This window comes from Indicator indicator, unplaced genomic scaffold (assembly GCF_027791375.1).
Source record: "Indicator indicator isolate 239-I01 unplaced genomic scaffold, UM_Iind_1.1 iindUn_scaffold_163, whole genome shotgun sequence".
Lineage (NCBI taxonomy): Eukaryota > Metazoa > Chordata > Aves > Piciformes > Indicatoridae > Indicator > Indicator indicator.
In genome coordinates, this window is record NW_026539255.1 from 23,320 (window position 1) to 38,298 (window position 14,979).

Genomic DNA, 14,979 nt, shown 5'->3' on the forward strand with positions numbered 1-14,979 from the left:
ATGATCTCTGAGGTCCCTTCCAACCTGAGCCATTCCATGATTCTATAACAGGACCAGAAAATTCAGCTTCTGTGCTGAACAAGCTGCTCCTACTCCTACAGGCTGGGATCCACAGAGATGAGAATTAGCTGAAGAGCATCGAGGTGGCTCCTGCTCAGTCCTGAAGCTGTGTGAAATGTGTAGCAAGCAGGTGGAGGGGGTGAGAGAATCTGTCATTAATGGTCATTAATTGGGTAATTCATAAACGAAGAGTTGGGAGGAAATCAGTACCAAAGGGAAACGAAGCTGCTGAAGGGTGTGGAGAACAGGGCTGGTGAGGAGCAGCTGAGGGATCTGGGGGTGCTTAGTGTGGAGAAGAGGAGGCTGAGGGGAGACCTCATTGCTCTCTACAAGCCCCTGAGAGGAGGTTGGAGCCAGGTGGGGGTTGGGCTCTTCTCCCTCCTATCAGGTGAGAGAAGGAAAGGAAATGGTTGGACACAATGATCTTAGAGGTCTTCTCCAACCAAAACAATCCTATGAGACTGAAGCAGCAGGAAGCAGCACAGCATGTCCCCAGGGTCAGCTGCCCCCAGCAAGGCCAGGAAGGAACAGGAATGGTGCTCAGCAGAGGCAGGCAGATAAGCAGGGTCCAGGCGAGCTCTGCGGGCTGGACCCGCTGCTATCAGCCAAGCAGAAATAGACTTTCCTTGCCCTCTGCTCTGCCCCTGCCTTATCAGGGTGGGGAGGAGGCTCTTGGTTGGGCAGGGGTTTGCAGGCTAGGAATAGACCCAAGCTCCCAAACTGGGGCTGTTTGCATGAAAAGGCAGGAGGGAAGCAAGAAATTCCTTCCTGCCAGGAGCGCTGGAGGCAGTGCTGGGTGCTGGCCAACATCCACCCTCTCCCCTGCCTTGGGGATCCTCAAAGGTCACTCTCCCTTAGTCACTGCAGCTTTTTGTTCAGGAAATACCAGCTGGGATGTCCTGTTCTGTGTGAGCAGGGCTGACCCTGCCAAGCAGCTACAACACACCTTCCCCTGCAGCGCTCCAGGCCTGGCAAGTGTCCAGCAGATCTCTGGAGGGAAAGCCAGCCAGGCTCCAAGTGTCCTCCTCTGCACAGTCAGCATCCCCTCCTCACCCTCCATCTGGTTCTGCCCAGGGGCAAGGGGCAGCACATGGGGAAGAGGAGATGTTTCCTGTCGTCTCCCTGAAGGGAGGTTGGAGGAAGGTGGGGGCTTGGTCTCTTCTCCTAAAGAACAAGTGACAGAATGAGAGGAAATAGCCTCAAGTTGCACCAGGGCAGGTGTAGGTTGGACAACCTCAAAAGGGTGGTCAAGCCCTGGCCCAGGCTGCCCAGAGCCATGGTAGAGTCCTCATCCCTGGAGGGATGAATTTGGGCATGTGGATCAGCCAGAATAGAGCTGGTCATGGGCTTGGGAGAAGAAGGAGAGGGTGAAGAATGGGTTAAGGTCATAGAATTGTTTGAGTTGGACAAGGCCTCTAAGCTCATCCAGTCCAACCATCAGCCCAGCACCACCATGGCCATCAAACCATGGCCCCAAGTGCCATGGCCACAGGTTCCTTGAACACCTCCAGGGATGGGGACTCCACCACCTCCCTGGGCAGCCTCTGCCAATCCCTGACCACTCTTGCAGCAAAGAACTTTTTCCTCATCTCCATCCTAACCCTCCCCTGGTACAATTTCAGGCCATTGCCTCCCCTTCTATCACCTGAGAGTAGGGAGAAGAGCAGCAGAGCAGCTCACCCCCAGGAGGCACAGCAAGGCTGAGGCTTTGTGCACCCCAAACTGACAGCAACTGTCCCCAGGGCCCTTTCTGTCCCCAGGCTGGCAAGCAAGCTCCCCACTGGCCCCAGACACAATGCTCCAAGGGCTCTGCCTGTGACATGAGGATGACTTCAAGCTCACCTTCCAGCTGCACAAAGCAACATCTGAGGTGTGCTTTGCTACTTCAGAGCAAATAGTGCTTTGTTATTATTGCTCTTGGGAGCATTTCTGCCCTAATTTCAGCCACCTCCCAGGCCTGGAGGGCTTGGGTGGAGCCACTACTACATAGCTAAACCCTCCAGAAACTGGCTCAGTGTGAATTCCTGAGGCTTGTGGAACAACAACAACAAAAATATAGCACATTGAGAGAATTTCTGCTGCAACTCCCTACTTCCTGCTGCACAGGAAACCCCAGCAGCCAGCAAAAAAAAAAAAAAAAAAAAATCAAATGAGACTCACACCCAACTGGAGCAGTGATAAGGAATTTGGTTCTGATCCACAGAGAAATGCAATAAAACATCAGCTTCTCAGAAGCCAAAAGACTGAGTGCTTGCCAAGAGGCTAAAAATAAGCCAAAGAAGGCTATATTTAAAAGCACAAACTAAGAAATGCCTCTGTCCTTGCTGAAATAAAAAGGTGACTTCCAGAAAAGCATTCTCCATTTTCCAGCAGTTGGGGTGGGAGCTTTGGCAGCAGGGGAATGAATATGAAATGCAAAATGTGACAGCATCACAGACTGTTAGGGGCTGGAAGGGACCTCCAAAGCTCATCCAGAGCAGGAGCACCTACAGCAGGTCACACAGGAACACAGCCAGGAGGGTTTTGAATACCTCCAGAGAGGGAGACTCCACAACCCCCCTGGGCAGCCTGTTCCAGGGCTCTGGCACCATCACAGGGAAAAAGTTTTCCTCCTGTTTCCATGGAACTTCCTATGCCTCAGCTTCCACCACTGCCCCTTGTGCTGGCATTGGGCATCACCCAGCAGAGCCTGGCTCCAGCCTCTGGGCACTCCCCCTGCACATCTTTATCCCCAGCAATGAGGTCACCTCTCAGGCTCCTCCTCTCCAAGCTACAGAGCCCTGAGCTCCCTCAGGCTCTCCTCATCTGGAAGATGTTCCACTGCCTGCAGCATCTTTGTGGCTCTGTGCTGGACTCTCTCAAGCAGTTCCCTGAGGTCCTTCTTGACCTGAGGGCCCCAGAACTGGACACAATACTCCAGATGCAGCCTCACCAGGGCAGAGTTGAGTGGGAGGAGAACCTCTCTCAACTAACTACATTGCAAGATGTTTTCAAACAGTTACCTCATGGCTGAAGCTGTGCTGCTGTCAGTGCCACCCCCTTTGATGGCAACAGCAAACTGGGGGCTTGCTGGCCAGCAGCTGAGGATTTCCCACCCATGGCACTGGGTGCTGCTCTCACAAGCCCCCACGTAGCTGCAGGAGCACCTTTAGTTCACTCCCAGACTCATTAGGCTTGGTAGTCTTCATTCCTTAGATATAAATCATCTTCTCCAAGGAAATGGGATGAGGAGTAACCACTCTGGGGTGGCACAAGCACTTATGGCAGCTCTGCTGGGAGCAAGCCAGGGAGCTGGGCACAGGTTCTCACCAAGAGCCCTTGGGAAGGAGGCTCCTGGCCACTCCAGGTGAGCTTTAGAGTGTCAGTTCCATCAGCTCCAAAGGATGACAACTCCCAACAGGCTCACAGAGAAGTGTTTGGATGGGGAGGAAACTGTCCAAGCCCCCTAGGTGAAAGGATTGAAGCAGAGCTTGCTGAACAGCAGGCTTCAACCTGACAGGTCAGCCCTGTGAGAACTACATCCTGAGGAGATGGTGCAGGCCTGGCTCACAAGAAGGGATCACTGGGTCTGCTTAAACAAAAGCCTTCTTTTAATGTCAAGAGTTTATAAATACATATTTACAAAAGGAAGGTTCTCAATCCAAAGAGTTGAACAAATGTACAGCTCCCAAATATTGCTACAGGACAGGGAGAGAACATGGTGTTACCACCAGCCCACCACTCCCACCACCCACTGCCCACAAAGAAACCTCACCCAAAGGTCCCAACAGCCACCACTGGGACAGCAGAGCCTGCCTGGGACACAGCTATGTGACAAGGAGGAGCTGACCCCTCTCATACAGCTCCTCACACAAAACAAGCCACTTGCTGCCACCAGCTCATGATCCTACAAAAGGCTCTTTTCCAGCCCAGGCTCCTTGGGGAGCGTGGCTGAAGGACAGGACATGGATTTGAGAAGCATAAACCCCTGTCAGTCCTGTCCCCTGTGAGCCTGTGATGAAGAGCTGGTGAGGAAACTACAGATCACACCACCCTACAGCCCCCTGGAGACAGAGCAGGGCCTGTGGCACCAAACTGCACAGCACCCACACGATGTCAGCTGCCATCCCAGTCAAGGACTGCTCTTGGAGTCACCCTGAAATTGTGTCTGCAGCCCTGCTCCTAACCTGGTTTTCCTCGTGCTGCACTCTCCAGACAAAGACATAGAGGCAAAAGAGGCTTTAAGATGTTACTGAGACCTCCATGAACACTTCAGATCAACAAAAGAGCAGAGCTGCTCAGGAGTCACTTTCTGGTATCACCTTCCCACTAAGCCAACAGCACCATTTCCTTCAGATCTCCTTCAGGGCCACCACCTCAGAGCTGTCCACATCACAGGGTGAGGGATGCAGAGCCCCAAGAGTGCTACCTAAACTCTGCCACAGAGGCAGCAACAACCTCCCAGCAGAGCAAAGCACAGCAACATCCACAACCAGACCTCCTTGAGGCAGCAGCTGCTGGAGGAGCTGCAGGAGCTGTTGGCTAGCAGAAGGTTTGGCTTGTGCCTGGTGTTTCTGAAGAAGGATGTCCAGCAATTTCCTCTGAATTCATCCAGCAGTTCTAAACCTGGAGGAGAGCCAGCTAGAATCTTCTTTAAATTTCAACTGCAGGCAAATTAAATCTCATTAAATCAACCTAAAGAAAAAAAAAGGACTGAAACATAAAACTGCTAATGGGAAACTGAAGCTGCCAGGAGGATTCACCTGAAGTCTTCAACAATTTATTTACTTCTTTTAATTCACACCTCAGGTATGCAGCTCCCAGATCTAAAGGTCAGAGCAATATTCTCTGCTGTTCACTAATGAGAATCCAGCCTGGATTGAGGCTTCCACCACGCTCAGGATGTTGGTTGGTCCTCTTTAGCCACAGTCTGAAGAAGGCAAAAAAGAAAAAAAAAATAAAGAAAAGGAGCACAGGGAAATGGGAATCTGAGTAATGCTCAGCAAGAGCTGAAGGAGCTGTGGGGGACAAGAGGCTGAGGCCAGACTCTGCTCAGTGGTGCCCAGGGACAGGCCAAGGGGCAGTGGGCACAAAGTGGAACCCAGGAGGTTCCATCTGAGCAGGAGGAGAAAGTTCTTTGTTGTGAGGGTGCTGGAGGCCTGGAGCAGGCTGCCCAGAGAGGTTGTGGAGTCTCCTTGCCTGGAGAGCTTCCAACCCCAGCTGGACATTGTGATCCTGGGCAAGCTGCTGTGGGGGCCCTGCTTTAACTGGGAGGCTGGACTGGGTGATCTCCAGAGGTCCCCTGCCATGCTGGGATTCCATGATGTGATCCACTGCCAGGACTCTGGGGCCAGACATTGATTTCTGCCAGAGGCTGAGCCTTGCCTAGACCTCTGGTTAACCACAGCAGTGGTGAAAGCATTCAGAAGTGCAGGCAGCTACAGGAGAGGACAATCCCAGCAGAGGCTGCCAAGAAAGGTTTATCAGTGAGCTGCTATCACACTGAGGAGAGGAATTCCAGCAAACACAGGTGAACCTGTGGCAGCCACACCACCTGTCCCCAGAGCTGCCTGTGGAACACAGCCAGGAAACCTGCTAAAAGCAGAGGTTAAATCACAGCCTGCAAGTGCAAGAGGGGATGGGTGTGCTGCAGGGACCTATGGACAGAAGAAAACCCAACAGTGGGGCAGAAAAGGACCTCAAGAAGAGCTGATTGGAAGCGAGACAGAATTCAAAAGGCAGCAGCAGCTGCCCAGCACAACATCCCTCCAGAGGCATGGAGAGGAGAAGGCTCCAGGGAGACCTTCTTGTGGCCTTCCAATATCTGAAGGGGACCTACAAGAAAGCTGGGGAGGGACTTTTTAGGATATCAGTGAGTGATAGGACTGGGGGGAATGGATACAAACTGGAAGAGAGTAGATTTAGATTAGATGTTAGGAAGAAATTCTTCCCCATGAGGGTGGTGAGACACTGGCAGAGGTTGCCCAGGGAGGTGGTGGAAGCCTCATCCCTGGAGGTTTTTGCAGCCAGGCTGGATGTGGCTCTGAGCAACCTGCTGTAGTGTGAGGTGTCCCTGCCCATGGCAGGGGGGTTGGAACTGGCTGAGCCTTGAGGTCCCTTCCAACCCTGACAACTCTGTGACTCTATGGTGCTGTGGCCAGCACTGCCTGAGGAGGGAGCAGTGCAGTGGAAGGAGTTTTTCAGCAGCATGGGATCCAAGAGCTGCAGCTTGTCCATAGTCATTTCACTGTCACCACTTGCACTGTGGTCCTTATTTCCCACACACCAGCCAGACTCCAGCAGCTCCTGTGGCAGCTGTCCCTGGCACCAGCAAATACAACCTCATGATGGAACCTGAAGCCAGCAACTGGCAAGTTGCTCTGATAAAGAGGGTTCAAATTAACAAAGCAGCAAGGTGTGAAGCTTCCCTCTGCAGAACTACACAGAAAAGGGTTTTTTTTTCAGTCTTTCTTTTCATGGGCCAGATGGGAAGGAAACTGGTGGAGAGAAGGAAGTATGACCAGAAGCTTTCCAAACCCCTGGAGATCTTACCTGCCGCAGGAACTGCTTCCCCAGATAGTTGGTGGCCATGCTTGTCAAGTTCTTTCTGCTGCCCACTTTACACCTGATGTAACCATAAAGGTTGGCTCCCTGAAGCACCACTCCCATCACAACCACTGCCTGAGACAGAGGAAAACACAATCAGTGATTTCCATCCCACCTTGCCTGTAAGACAGAGGACCCAGGCTGAAGCACTCCACTCACCAACCACTTCACTTTGAAAGAGAAGAGAGCACTGAAGGCAAAGATCACCCAGATCATAGGACAGGAAATTAAGCCCAACCAGAAAATTCTGGACTCTGCTTCTGATGAGGTTTTGTTCCCCTAAAAAAAACAGAAAGGAAATGGAGATGAACATTGTACAGATCACATTGCCCTTAAACACAGTGCAGGGGCAAAGGGCACAAAGTGGAACCCAGTAGGTTCCATCTGAACAGAAGGAGAAAGTTCTTTGTTGTGAGGGTGCTGGAGGCCTGGAGCAGGCTGCCCAGAGAGGTTGTGGAGTCTCCTTGTGTGCAGAGCTTCCAAGCCCAGCTGGGCCATTGTGATCCTGGGCAAGCTGCTGTGGGTGCCCTGCTTGAGCAGGGCCTTGGACTGGATGATCTCCAGAGGTCCTTTCCAACCCCACCATGCTGGGAATTTGGGATCAACAAGCCCCCTGGGTTTTGCCTCCACACAAGGACTGACTGCTTTCAAGGTCAATTTCTACATCATAAAGTTTTTTCTGCCACAGAGAATGCTTCTTTTTAAAGGGACCCTTTGGTCAATTTCCTATCAGGCAGCAGCACCAAATCCTCTTGGAAAGCTCCTCTTCTCCAGGCTGAACACCCCCAGCTCCCTCAGCCTGTCCTTGGAGCAGAGCTGTTCCAACCCCCTGAGCATTTTCATGGCCCCCCTCTGGACCTGCTCCATCAGGTCCATGCCCTCCTTATATTGAGGGCTCCAGAGCTGTACACAGTACTGCAGGTGAGGTCTCAGCAGAGCAGAACCAAGTGGCAGAATCACCTCTCTGCATCTGCAGCTGGAAGCTGCATCACACAAACTATCACAAGGACAAATGCTAATTAACAGAAGGTTCACGAACCAAAAATAATTAAAAGACTTTAAAAAAAAAAAAAAAAAGGCAACCCAGGAATTTACCTTCCTAGCTTCAAACACCCAGTGACTCCTACCATCATCATCCACCTGGTTCCACCAGCGAAGGCCAACCATCAATCTCCCTGTGACATTCTGAAAGAGAGGCAGAGCAGCAAGCTTCAGAGCTTCTACTGAAAAAAAATTAAAACATTTGGCAAAGTTCAGGCTGTCTGGGGCTGTTTTCAGTGGTGCCCACCTGCCCCACCTTTGGAAGAAGAAGATTTCAAGGCTCTTACCTCCACAACAATCTATTTTATGATATGTTCAGAACAGTTTTAACTTAGTGTGAGGCACATTTCTGGTGGTTTGAAAGTGATCTGATGGTGCAGCCTGTGCTACCTTCAAAAAAAACCTTCTAGAGATACATAGGTTCATAGAATGGTTGGGTTGGAAGGAACCTTGAAGATCCTATTAGGAAGAAATTCTTTCCAGTGAGGGTGGGGAGACACCAGAACAGGTTGCCCAGGGAGGTTGTGGATGTTCCCTCCTTGGAGGTGGTCAAAGCCAGGCTGGATGAGGCCTTGAGCAACCTGAGCTAGTGGGAGGTGTCCTGTCCACGGCAGGGGGGTTGGAACTGGATGATCTCTAAGGTCCTTTCCAACCCAAACCACTCCATGAATCTCCAGCTCCTCCAGTTCCAAGCCCCCTGCCATGGGCAGGGACACCTCCCACCAGCCCAGGTTGCTCAAGGCCTCATCCAGCCTGGCCTTGAACATCTCCAGGGAGGGGGCATCCACAACCTCCCTGGGCACCTTTCATCTCTCCATTTGATTACCAAGAAGAAAGCAGGCACAGAGATATTTAAGAGGTATTATTTTGTAACACTTTGAAATACACCACAGCCCCTGAGGGTAATTTTGTGTGCAAGGCATGAAGAACTGACTTGAACATCTCTCCTATGAAGAAAGACTGAGAGAATTTGGTCTGTTTGGTCTCAAGAAGGATGAGAGGGGATCTTATCAATGTCTATAAATATCTGAGGGGTGGGTGTCAAGATGAAGGTCCAGGCTCTTTTTGGTGGTGCCCAGTAGCAGGACAAGGAGCAAGGGGTACAAGCTGGAACACAGGAGGCTCCACCTCAGCATGAGGAGAAACTTCTTTGGTGTGAGGGTGCTGGAGCAGGCTACCCAGAGAGCTTGTGGAGTCTTCTTCTCTGAAGAGATTCCAAATCCAGCTGGATGTATTCCTGTGTGACCTGCCCTGGGTGATCCTGCTTTGGCAGGGGGACTGGGACTCAATCTCCAGAGGTCCCTTCCAGCCCCTGACAGTCTGTGACTCTTTGGTGTGACTATCACTTGGTTGAGTTGTTCTTACAGAGTAAGATGAAGACAACAAAGAGCACAAGAGGCACTTACCTTAACAGTCCAGAAGTCACAGGACAGGAGGAGGATGATTGTCACCATGCAGGCAATGAAGCTGCTGGTTAAGAGCTCACAGAGCAGGTAGACAACTACGGCACTGACTCGGAAGAACAAGTGGAAGAAGGAGGCCACTGGGTGCCTGGAATGAAGCACAGCACAGCCACAGCTCCCTCAGACAAGGCTGAAGGCACTGCAGAGAAATGAGACTGCCAAGTGATCAGCCATCAGCTCACAGCAGCCCAACACAGCCCCAGTGTGCAAGGACTGCTGGCAACATGGGCAGCACACTGACTAGGAGCTCATCATAATAAAGACACATTCTGTGTGCAGCCACCTCCACAGGATTGGGAGGGAAAGAGGACAGGCAGCTCTGCTGGTGTTCAAAGCCTTGTCAAAGGGGTAAATTTAACAGGTTTGGACAGAGGAAATGCCTCAGGAGGAGAGCTCACATTCTCACCATGGCAAACTTGCCCTTCTGCCTGATTTCTGCAGTTTCCAAGTGAGAAACAGGCAGTAAAGAGCTGAGGTCACCACAGCACCTCTGGGAAGAATTTGGGCAGAACCAGGACAGCAGCACCAGGACAGACTCTGGACAGCAGGGCAGCACCAAACAGCCTCAAGAACGAAGACTGGGGAAGAGGTAACAGCCTAGCCCAGAAGCACCACTCCAGAGAGTGAGAGCTTCCTGGGACAGAGTTGTTGTACCAGTGTAGATGCCTTCCACACAGGAACACAAACACAAACTGAATGTGAGGACACCCAGAAGCAGGAAGACACAGACCTGCAAGTCCAGCTGAGCTCCTGAAAGTAGCTCTTTCAGTTAGCCAGAAGTTACTTTCCATTACTTCCAAACAAATAGAGAAGCTATTTGCCTTCCACTTCTGCATATGACTCATCAAGGAACTCTCTCTCTGTGGCCACTGACCTTATTTTGGACTTTTTGGATCTCCTGGACACATCATCATCTGCATCAAAGAGAGACACATCTTCAATGTCATCACTGCTGTCCTGAAGTGGCAAACAGACACAAAGGGTTACAAACCATCTGCTTTGGACAGTTTTAGTTATCCAGTGGGGTCACAGTGTCACCTTAAGGACACTGGGAGGAATGTCAAGATTTAACCACACACAAAACAAAAAAATACAGCACTGACTGGTTTGATTTGTGCTTTGTGACAACCACATGAACACACAGTGTGACTCCAAGGCCCCTTTCTGCACCCAGGCAGTTAACTTCTCACCTCCATCCAGTGTCTTTTATTCTTCATTCCTCTCACCACCTTTTGTAACAAAGCTATTCCTGTGTCTGACCACACTTGTACCCTATCCTCCTGCACTTCACTGAATAGAGTTGGCATTAATGATTTTTACAGACAGGGTGCACCTCTGCTGCAGACCCTGCAGAAACATCACATCACATCACCAGCACAAGACTGGCTGAGTGCAGGCAGCCAAAAATCATTTTCATAGATTCCCAGACTGGTATGGGTTTGAAGTGGCCTTTAAAGCTCGTCAAGTCCAACCCCCTGCAGCCAGCAGGGACAGCTGCAACCAGAGCAGGTTGCTCCCAGCCCCAAACAACCTGACCTGCAATGCTTCCAGCTATGGGGCAGCTCCCACCTCGCTGGCCAACCTGGACCAGGGTCTCACCACCCTCAGTGTCAAACATTTCTTCCTTCTCTCCACCCTCAGTCTCCCTCTGTCAGTTTCAAACCATCACCCCTCGTCCTGTCACAAGAGGCCCTGCTCAAAGGTCTGGCCCCAGCTTTCTCACTGGCCCCTTTAAATCCTGAAAGGCCACCAGAAGATCTCCCTGGAGCCCTCTCTTCTGCAGGCTGCCCAAGCCCAACTCTCTCAGCCTGGCTCCCAGCAGAGGGCTTCCAGCCCTGCCAGCATTGCTGTGGCCTCCTCTGGCCCTGCTCCAACAGGTCCCTGTCTGTGTTGTGCTGAGGACTCCAGAGCAGGCCCCAGCTCTGCAAGTGGAGTCTGAGCAGAGCACAGCAGAGGGGCAGAATCCCCTCCCTGCTCCTACTGCCCACACTGCTGGGGACCAGCCCAGGACAGGCTGAGGCTGAGCTGCGATCGCTCCTCTTCCCCTAGCGCTATCCCAACGGCTCTCAGCCGGCACACGTAAGCGACGCGTTACGGAACATCAGCAGTCCCGCTGGCAGCGCAGCCCCACGGGCCGTAGGCCTATGGCAGCACAGGGCGCCTGCTGCTCCCGCACCCCCGCTGCCCACCCCCGACCGCTGCCGCCCCCGGCCCGGCCCGGCCCGGCCCGGCCCAGCCGCCCCTCACCTGCCGGAGCATGGTGGGAGCCGCTAACTTCCGCCTGCCGCTTACGTCACTGCCAGCGACCAATCACGACTCGTCCCGCCCGCACGGTCCCGTCCCCTGCGCTTGCGCACTGGCAGCTCTCAGAGCGAGACGTGGCCACCCGAGTCCCCCCCCTTCCCCACCCTTCTCCCCGCCCCGCTGACGTCACGGGGGCGCAGTGCGCGGCGGAACTGAGGGCTGGGGCCGGAGCCGGACAGGGGAGCGCGGGCTGGCGCAAGGGGGTCCTGCAGCGCTGGGAGCCGGCCGGGGCTGTGGGCAGGGGCTGGGGTCCTGCAGCGCTAGAGCCGGCCGGGGCCGTGGGCAGGGGCCGGGGTCCTGCAGCGCTGGGAGCCGGCCGGGGCCGTGGGCAGGAGCTGGGGTCCTGCAGCGCTAGAGCACGGCCAGGAGCGAGGGCTGGGGCCGGGGTCCTGCAGCGCTGGGAGCCGGCCGGGGCCGTGGGCAGGGGCAGAGGATCCTGCAGCGCTAGAGCACGGCCAGGAGAGTGGGCAGGGGCCGCGGTCCTGCAGCGCGGGAGTCCGGCCAGGAGCGTGGGTAGGGGCCGGGGTCCTGCAGCTGTGGAAGCCGGCCGGGGCCGTGGACAGGGGCCGGGGGTCCTGCAGCACTGGAGCCGGCCGGGAGCGTGGGCAGGGGCCGGGGATCCTGCAGCACTGGACCCAGCCGGGAGCGCCGATGCGCCTGGATCACAGGATCAGAATCGTTTGGGTTGGAGGAGACATTTACTGTTATCGAGCACAGCCCTAACCCAGCAGTGCCAGGACATCACCAAACCATGGCCCTCAGCACCACATCTGCACAGCTCTGAAACCCCTCCAGGGATGGGGATGACCACTGCCCTGGGCAGCCTGGGCCAGGGCTTGACAACCCTTCTGGGGAAGAAATTGTTCCTCATGTCCAACCTAAGCATCCACTGGTGCAACCTGAGGCTGTTTCCTCTTGTCCACTCATTTGTTCCTTGGGAGAAGAGGCCAACCCCCACCTCACTCCAGCCTCCTGTTGGGCAAGGACACAGTTCCAGCATGGTGGGGTTGGAAAGGACCTCTGGAGATCATCCAGTTCAACCCCACTGCTAAAGCAGGGCATCCTTCTTGGTAAAATCCTGGTCTAGACAAGCTGGTCCAGCTCTTCTCCAGCTGACTCTTAAAGATGTCTATTGTTGGGACTCCAGCACTTCCCTGGGGAGATTATTCCAATGGCTGATTGTCCTTGTTGTGAAGAATTGTCCTCATGTCCAGTCAGAATCTCTCCAGGAGACACTTGTCAGTGGTGCCCAGGGACAGGGCAAGAGTCTGGCCCCAGCCTCTTGCCCACTCTCAGCCAGGTCTCTGCTCTGCTTCACAGTGTGGTGAGAGTTCATATTTCATGACATGCTCAGCTCTTGCTGAGCATTGCTCAGATCCCCTCTGGGGCTGCTCTTCTCCAGACTCAACAGTCCCAGGGCTCTCAGCCTTTGCTCCTCACAGAGACAAAGACATGACACACTCCAAGCTGGGGTGTTCAGTGCTGGGGACAGGACACACTCTGAGCAGGGCAGCACGTCCCTGGTGGTCTCACCATGCTCAGTTGTTGGACAAAGCTCCCTTTGGCCATCTGGCCATTGCTGCCCACCACTTGGGTACCTGCTGGGGGACACTGAATCATCAGGCTGTTGAGAGTGCTGTCCACAAGACAGGGCACACACCCTGCCCTTCTCCAGATCACAACAAATGGAGCCCTCCAAGGAGGAAAATAAAAAGCATGGAGCTGCAGCTACAGGGGAAATCCCTGGACTTGCTGGGCTCAGATTCAGCCATGCTCCAGGGTCAATGTTTCCACTCACTTACAAAGAGCTCTGGTGTCTGCTGGGGCTGTGAGTGGCACAGCTGTCTCTTGTGTGACTCAAAAGCTGTTGTGAGTTCAAATGGACCTTTTATTTCTGTTTAGCACTGAACAAACCACATGGAACTAAGCTTATTATGCAGTAACCCAGAAGACTTAATGTTCAGCATGCAAATCCCTGGCTGTTTAATGGTCTCTCTCTCTCATACCCCTGTAGTTATTTTTGACCTAGAAAGGGCAGGTGTAGAGTTTTTACAATCACTCTTGTCTCTAAGTGTGGCACCCACAATCTAATCTCGTGGTGCACGATCCAGCCATGAGCAAGTGACACATCCTCTTACTTCAACACTGCCTGCAAACAGTTTTGTTTCCACATCAATTTAAGGATGATATTAACAATATAACTCCATTCCTTCCGCCTATGGAACAAGTGGATTTTGTCTGCTCACTGGACTCAGTGTGCAACCCAAAGCTCTCCCTGGTTACTCAAGGCAAGCTTTTACAGGAGGATCAGTGGTGGTGGTGGTGACCACACAGGTGATGGTGACCATACAGACCAGAATCATAGACTCACTCCAGTTGGAAAAGGCCTCTAAGATCAGTGAGTCCAACCATCAACCCAACAGCACCATGGCCATTAAACCACATCCCAAAGTGCCACCTCCACAGGTTTTTTTTGAACACCTCCAGGGATGGTGATTCCACCACCTCCCTGGGCAGCCTGTTCCAACCCCCTGACCACTCTTGCAGCAAAGAAATTTTTCCTAATCTCCAACCTAAACCTTCCCTGAGGCAACTTGAGGAGGATGCTGTGGCAAATTCAACCCATGAAACACGAAGTCACCCCCAAGACAGAGAGCAAAGAGATTTGGCACACACCCTGGTGCACTCCACATTTCTGAAGGACATGACTGCAGTGTGCCATTCCCAGGCAACTCAAAGCTGTGACTGATAAACATGATGTAAAGCCTCAATTTCTTCTTTATATCTTTGTTGTTGCCTCTTTCCAGTACTTTCTTGCTCCTTTTCTGTTTACTGTGAAGTGTCAGGCCCCTTTCCTCTGTTCTAGCTGTAACCAACACTTAGGTAAAAGCACCTCAGAAACACTTCCTGAGGCAGAATGGTTGTGGCATCAGTTTGGTGTCATCACACCAGGATGATATTATCTACACTTTGGATGTGGCACAAGTACAACAGTAGTGGCACCTAAACCCAAACTGGCAGAACTCTCTTGCCCCCCTTCTGCCTGCTTTTCTTTCTGCTTGGGGGTGCCTCATGCCCTCCACAGCACCACTGCTGCCCACAGCCTCCCAGGTTGTCACTTCTGCACACCCAAAGGCCAAGCATTCAGCAAGGTCACTTGAATCCATAATTAAGATATTAAAATGAGTTACCCCATAGTTACCTTCAGAAGTGACTCCATGTCCCATGTATGATATCTTCCCATAGGTCAGTTCCCTTCCAATGCATCTCTGCTGCCCAGCTCCCACCTTTGCCCCTCCTGTGCTCAGCTAAAGCACATCACAGGAGGACTTGGTCCAGCTCTGCCCTGGTAGGGGGCTTCACCCACCTCTGCTGGCTGTAGCATCTTGCCATTGCCTGAGCACCTATCTACAGGAGATAATGATTCATTGATTCCAGAGAGGGAGACAATGCTCTAATCCTCCTCACCTCGGCAGGACTAAAAACACATCAAGCCTTTCCGTGATGTTCTTCCATCAGGCTTCCT

The 14,979-nt window shown here is 52.8% G+C and overlaps 1 protein-coding gene across 1 annotated transcript; it reads right to left on the minus strand.

The window, feature by feature from the left end:
- Positions 1 to 3,806: 3,806 nt before the first annotated feature.
- LOC128980413 (Golgi apparatus membrane protein TVP23 homolog B-like) lies at positions 3,807 to 11,408 on the minus strand. Its single transcript, XM_054398886.1, has 7 exons — positions 11,397 to 11,408; positions 10,024 to 10,106; positions 9,093 to 9,237; positions 7,729 to 7,830; positions 6,805 to 6,924; positions 6,592 to 6,720; positions 3,807 to 4,969 (listed from the first exon to the last, which is right to left on the minus strand). Exons 1-7 carry the CDS (start codon positions 11,406 to 11,408, stop codon positions 4,937 to 4,939), a joined length of 624 nt encoding a protein of 207 aa, XP_054254861.1. The 3' UTR covers positions 3,807 to 4,936.
- Between the last annotated feature and the right edge of the window lie 3,571 nt (positions 11,409 to 14,979).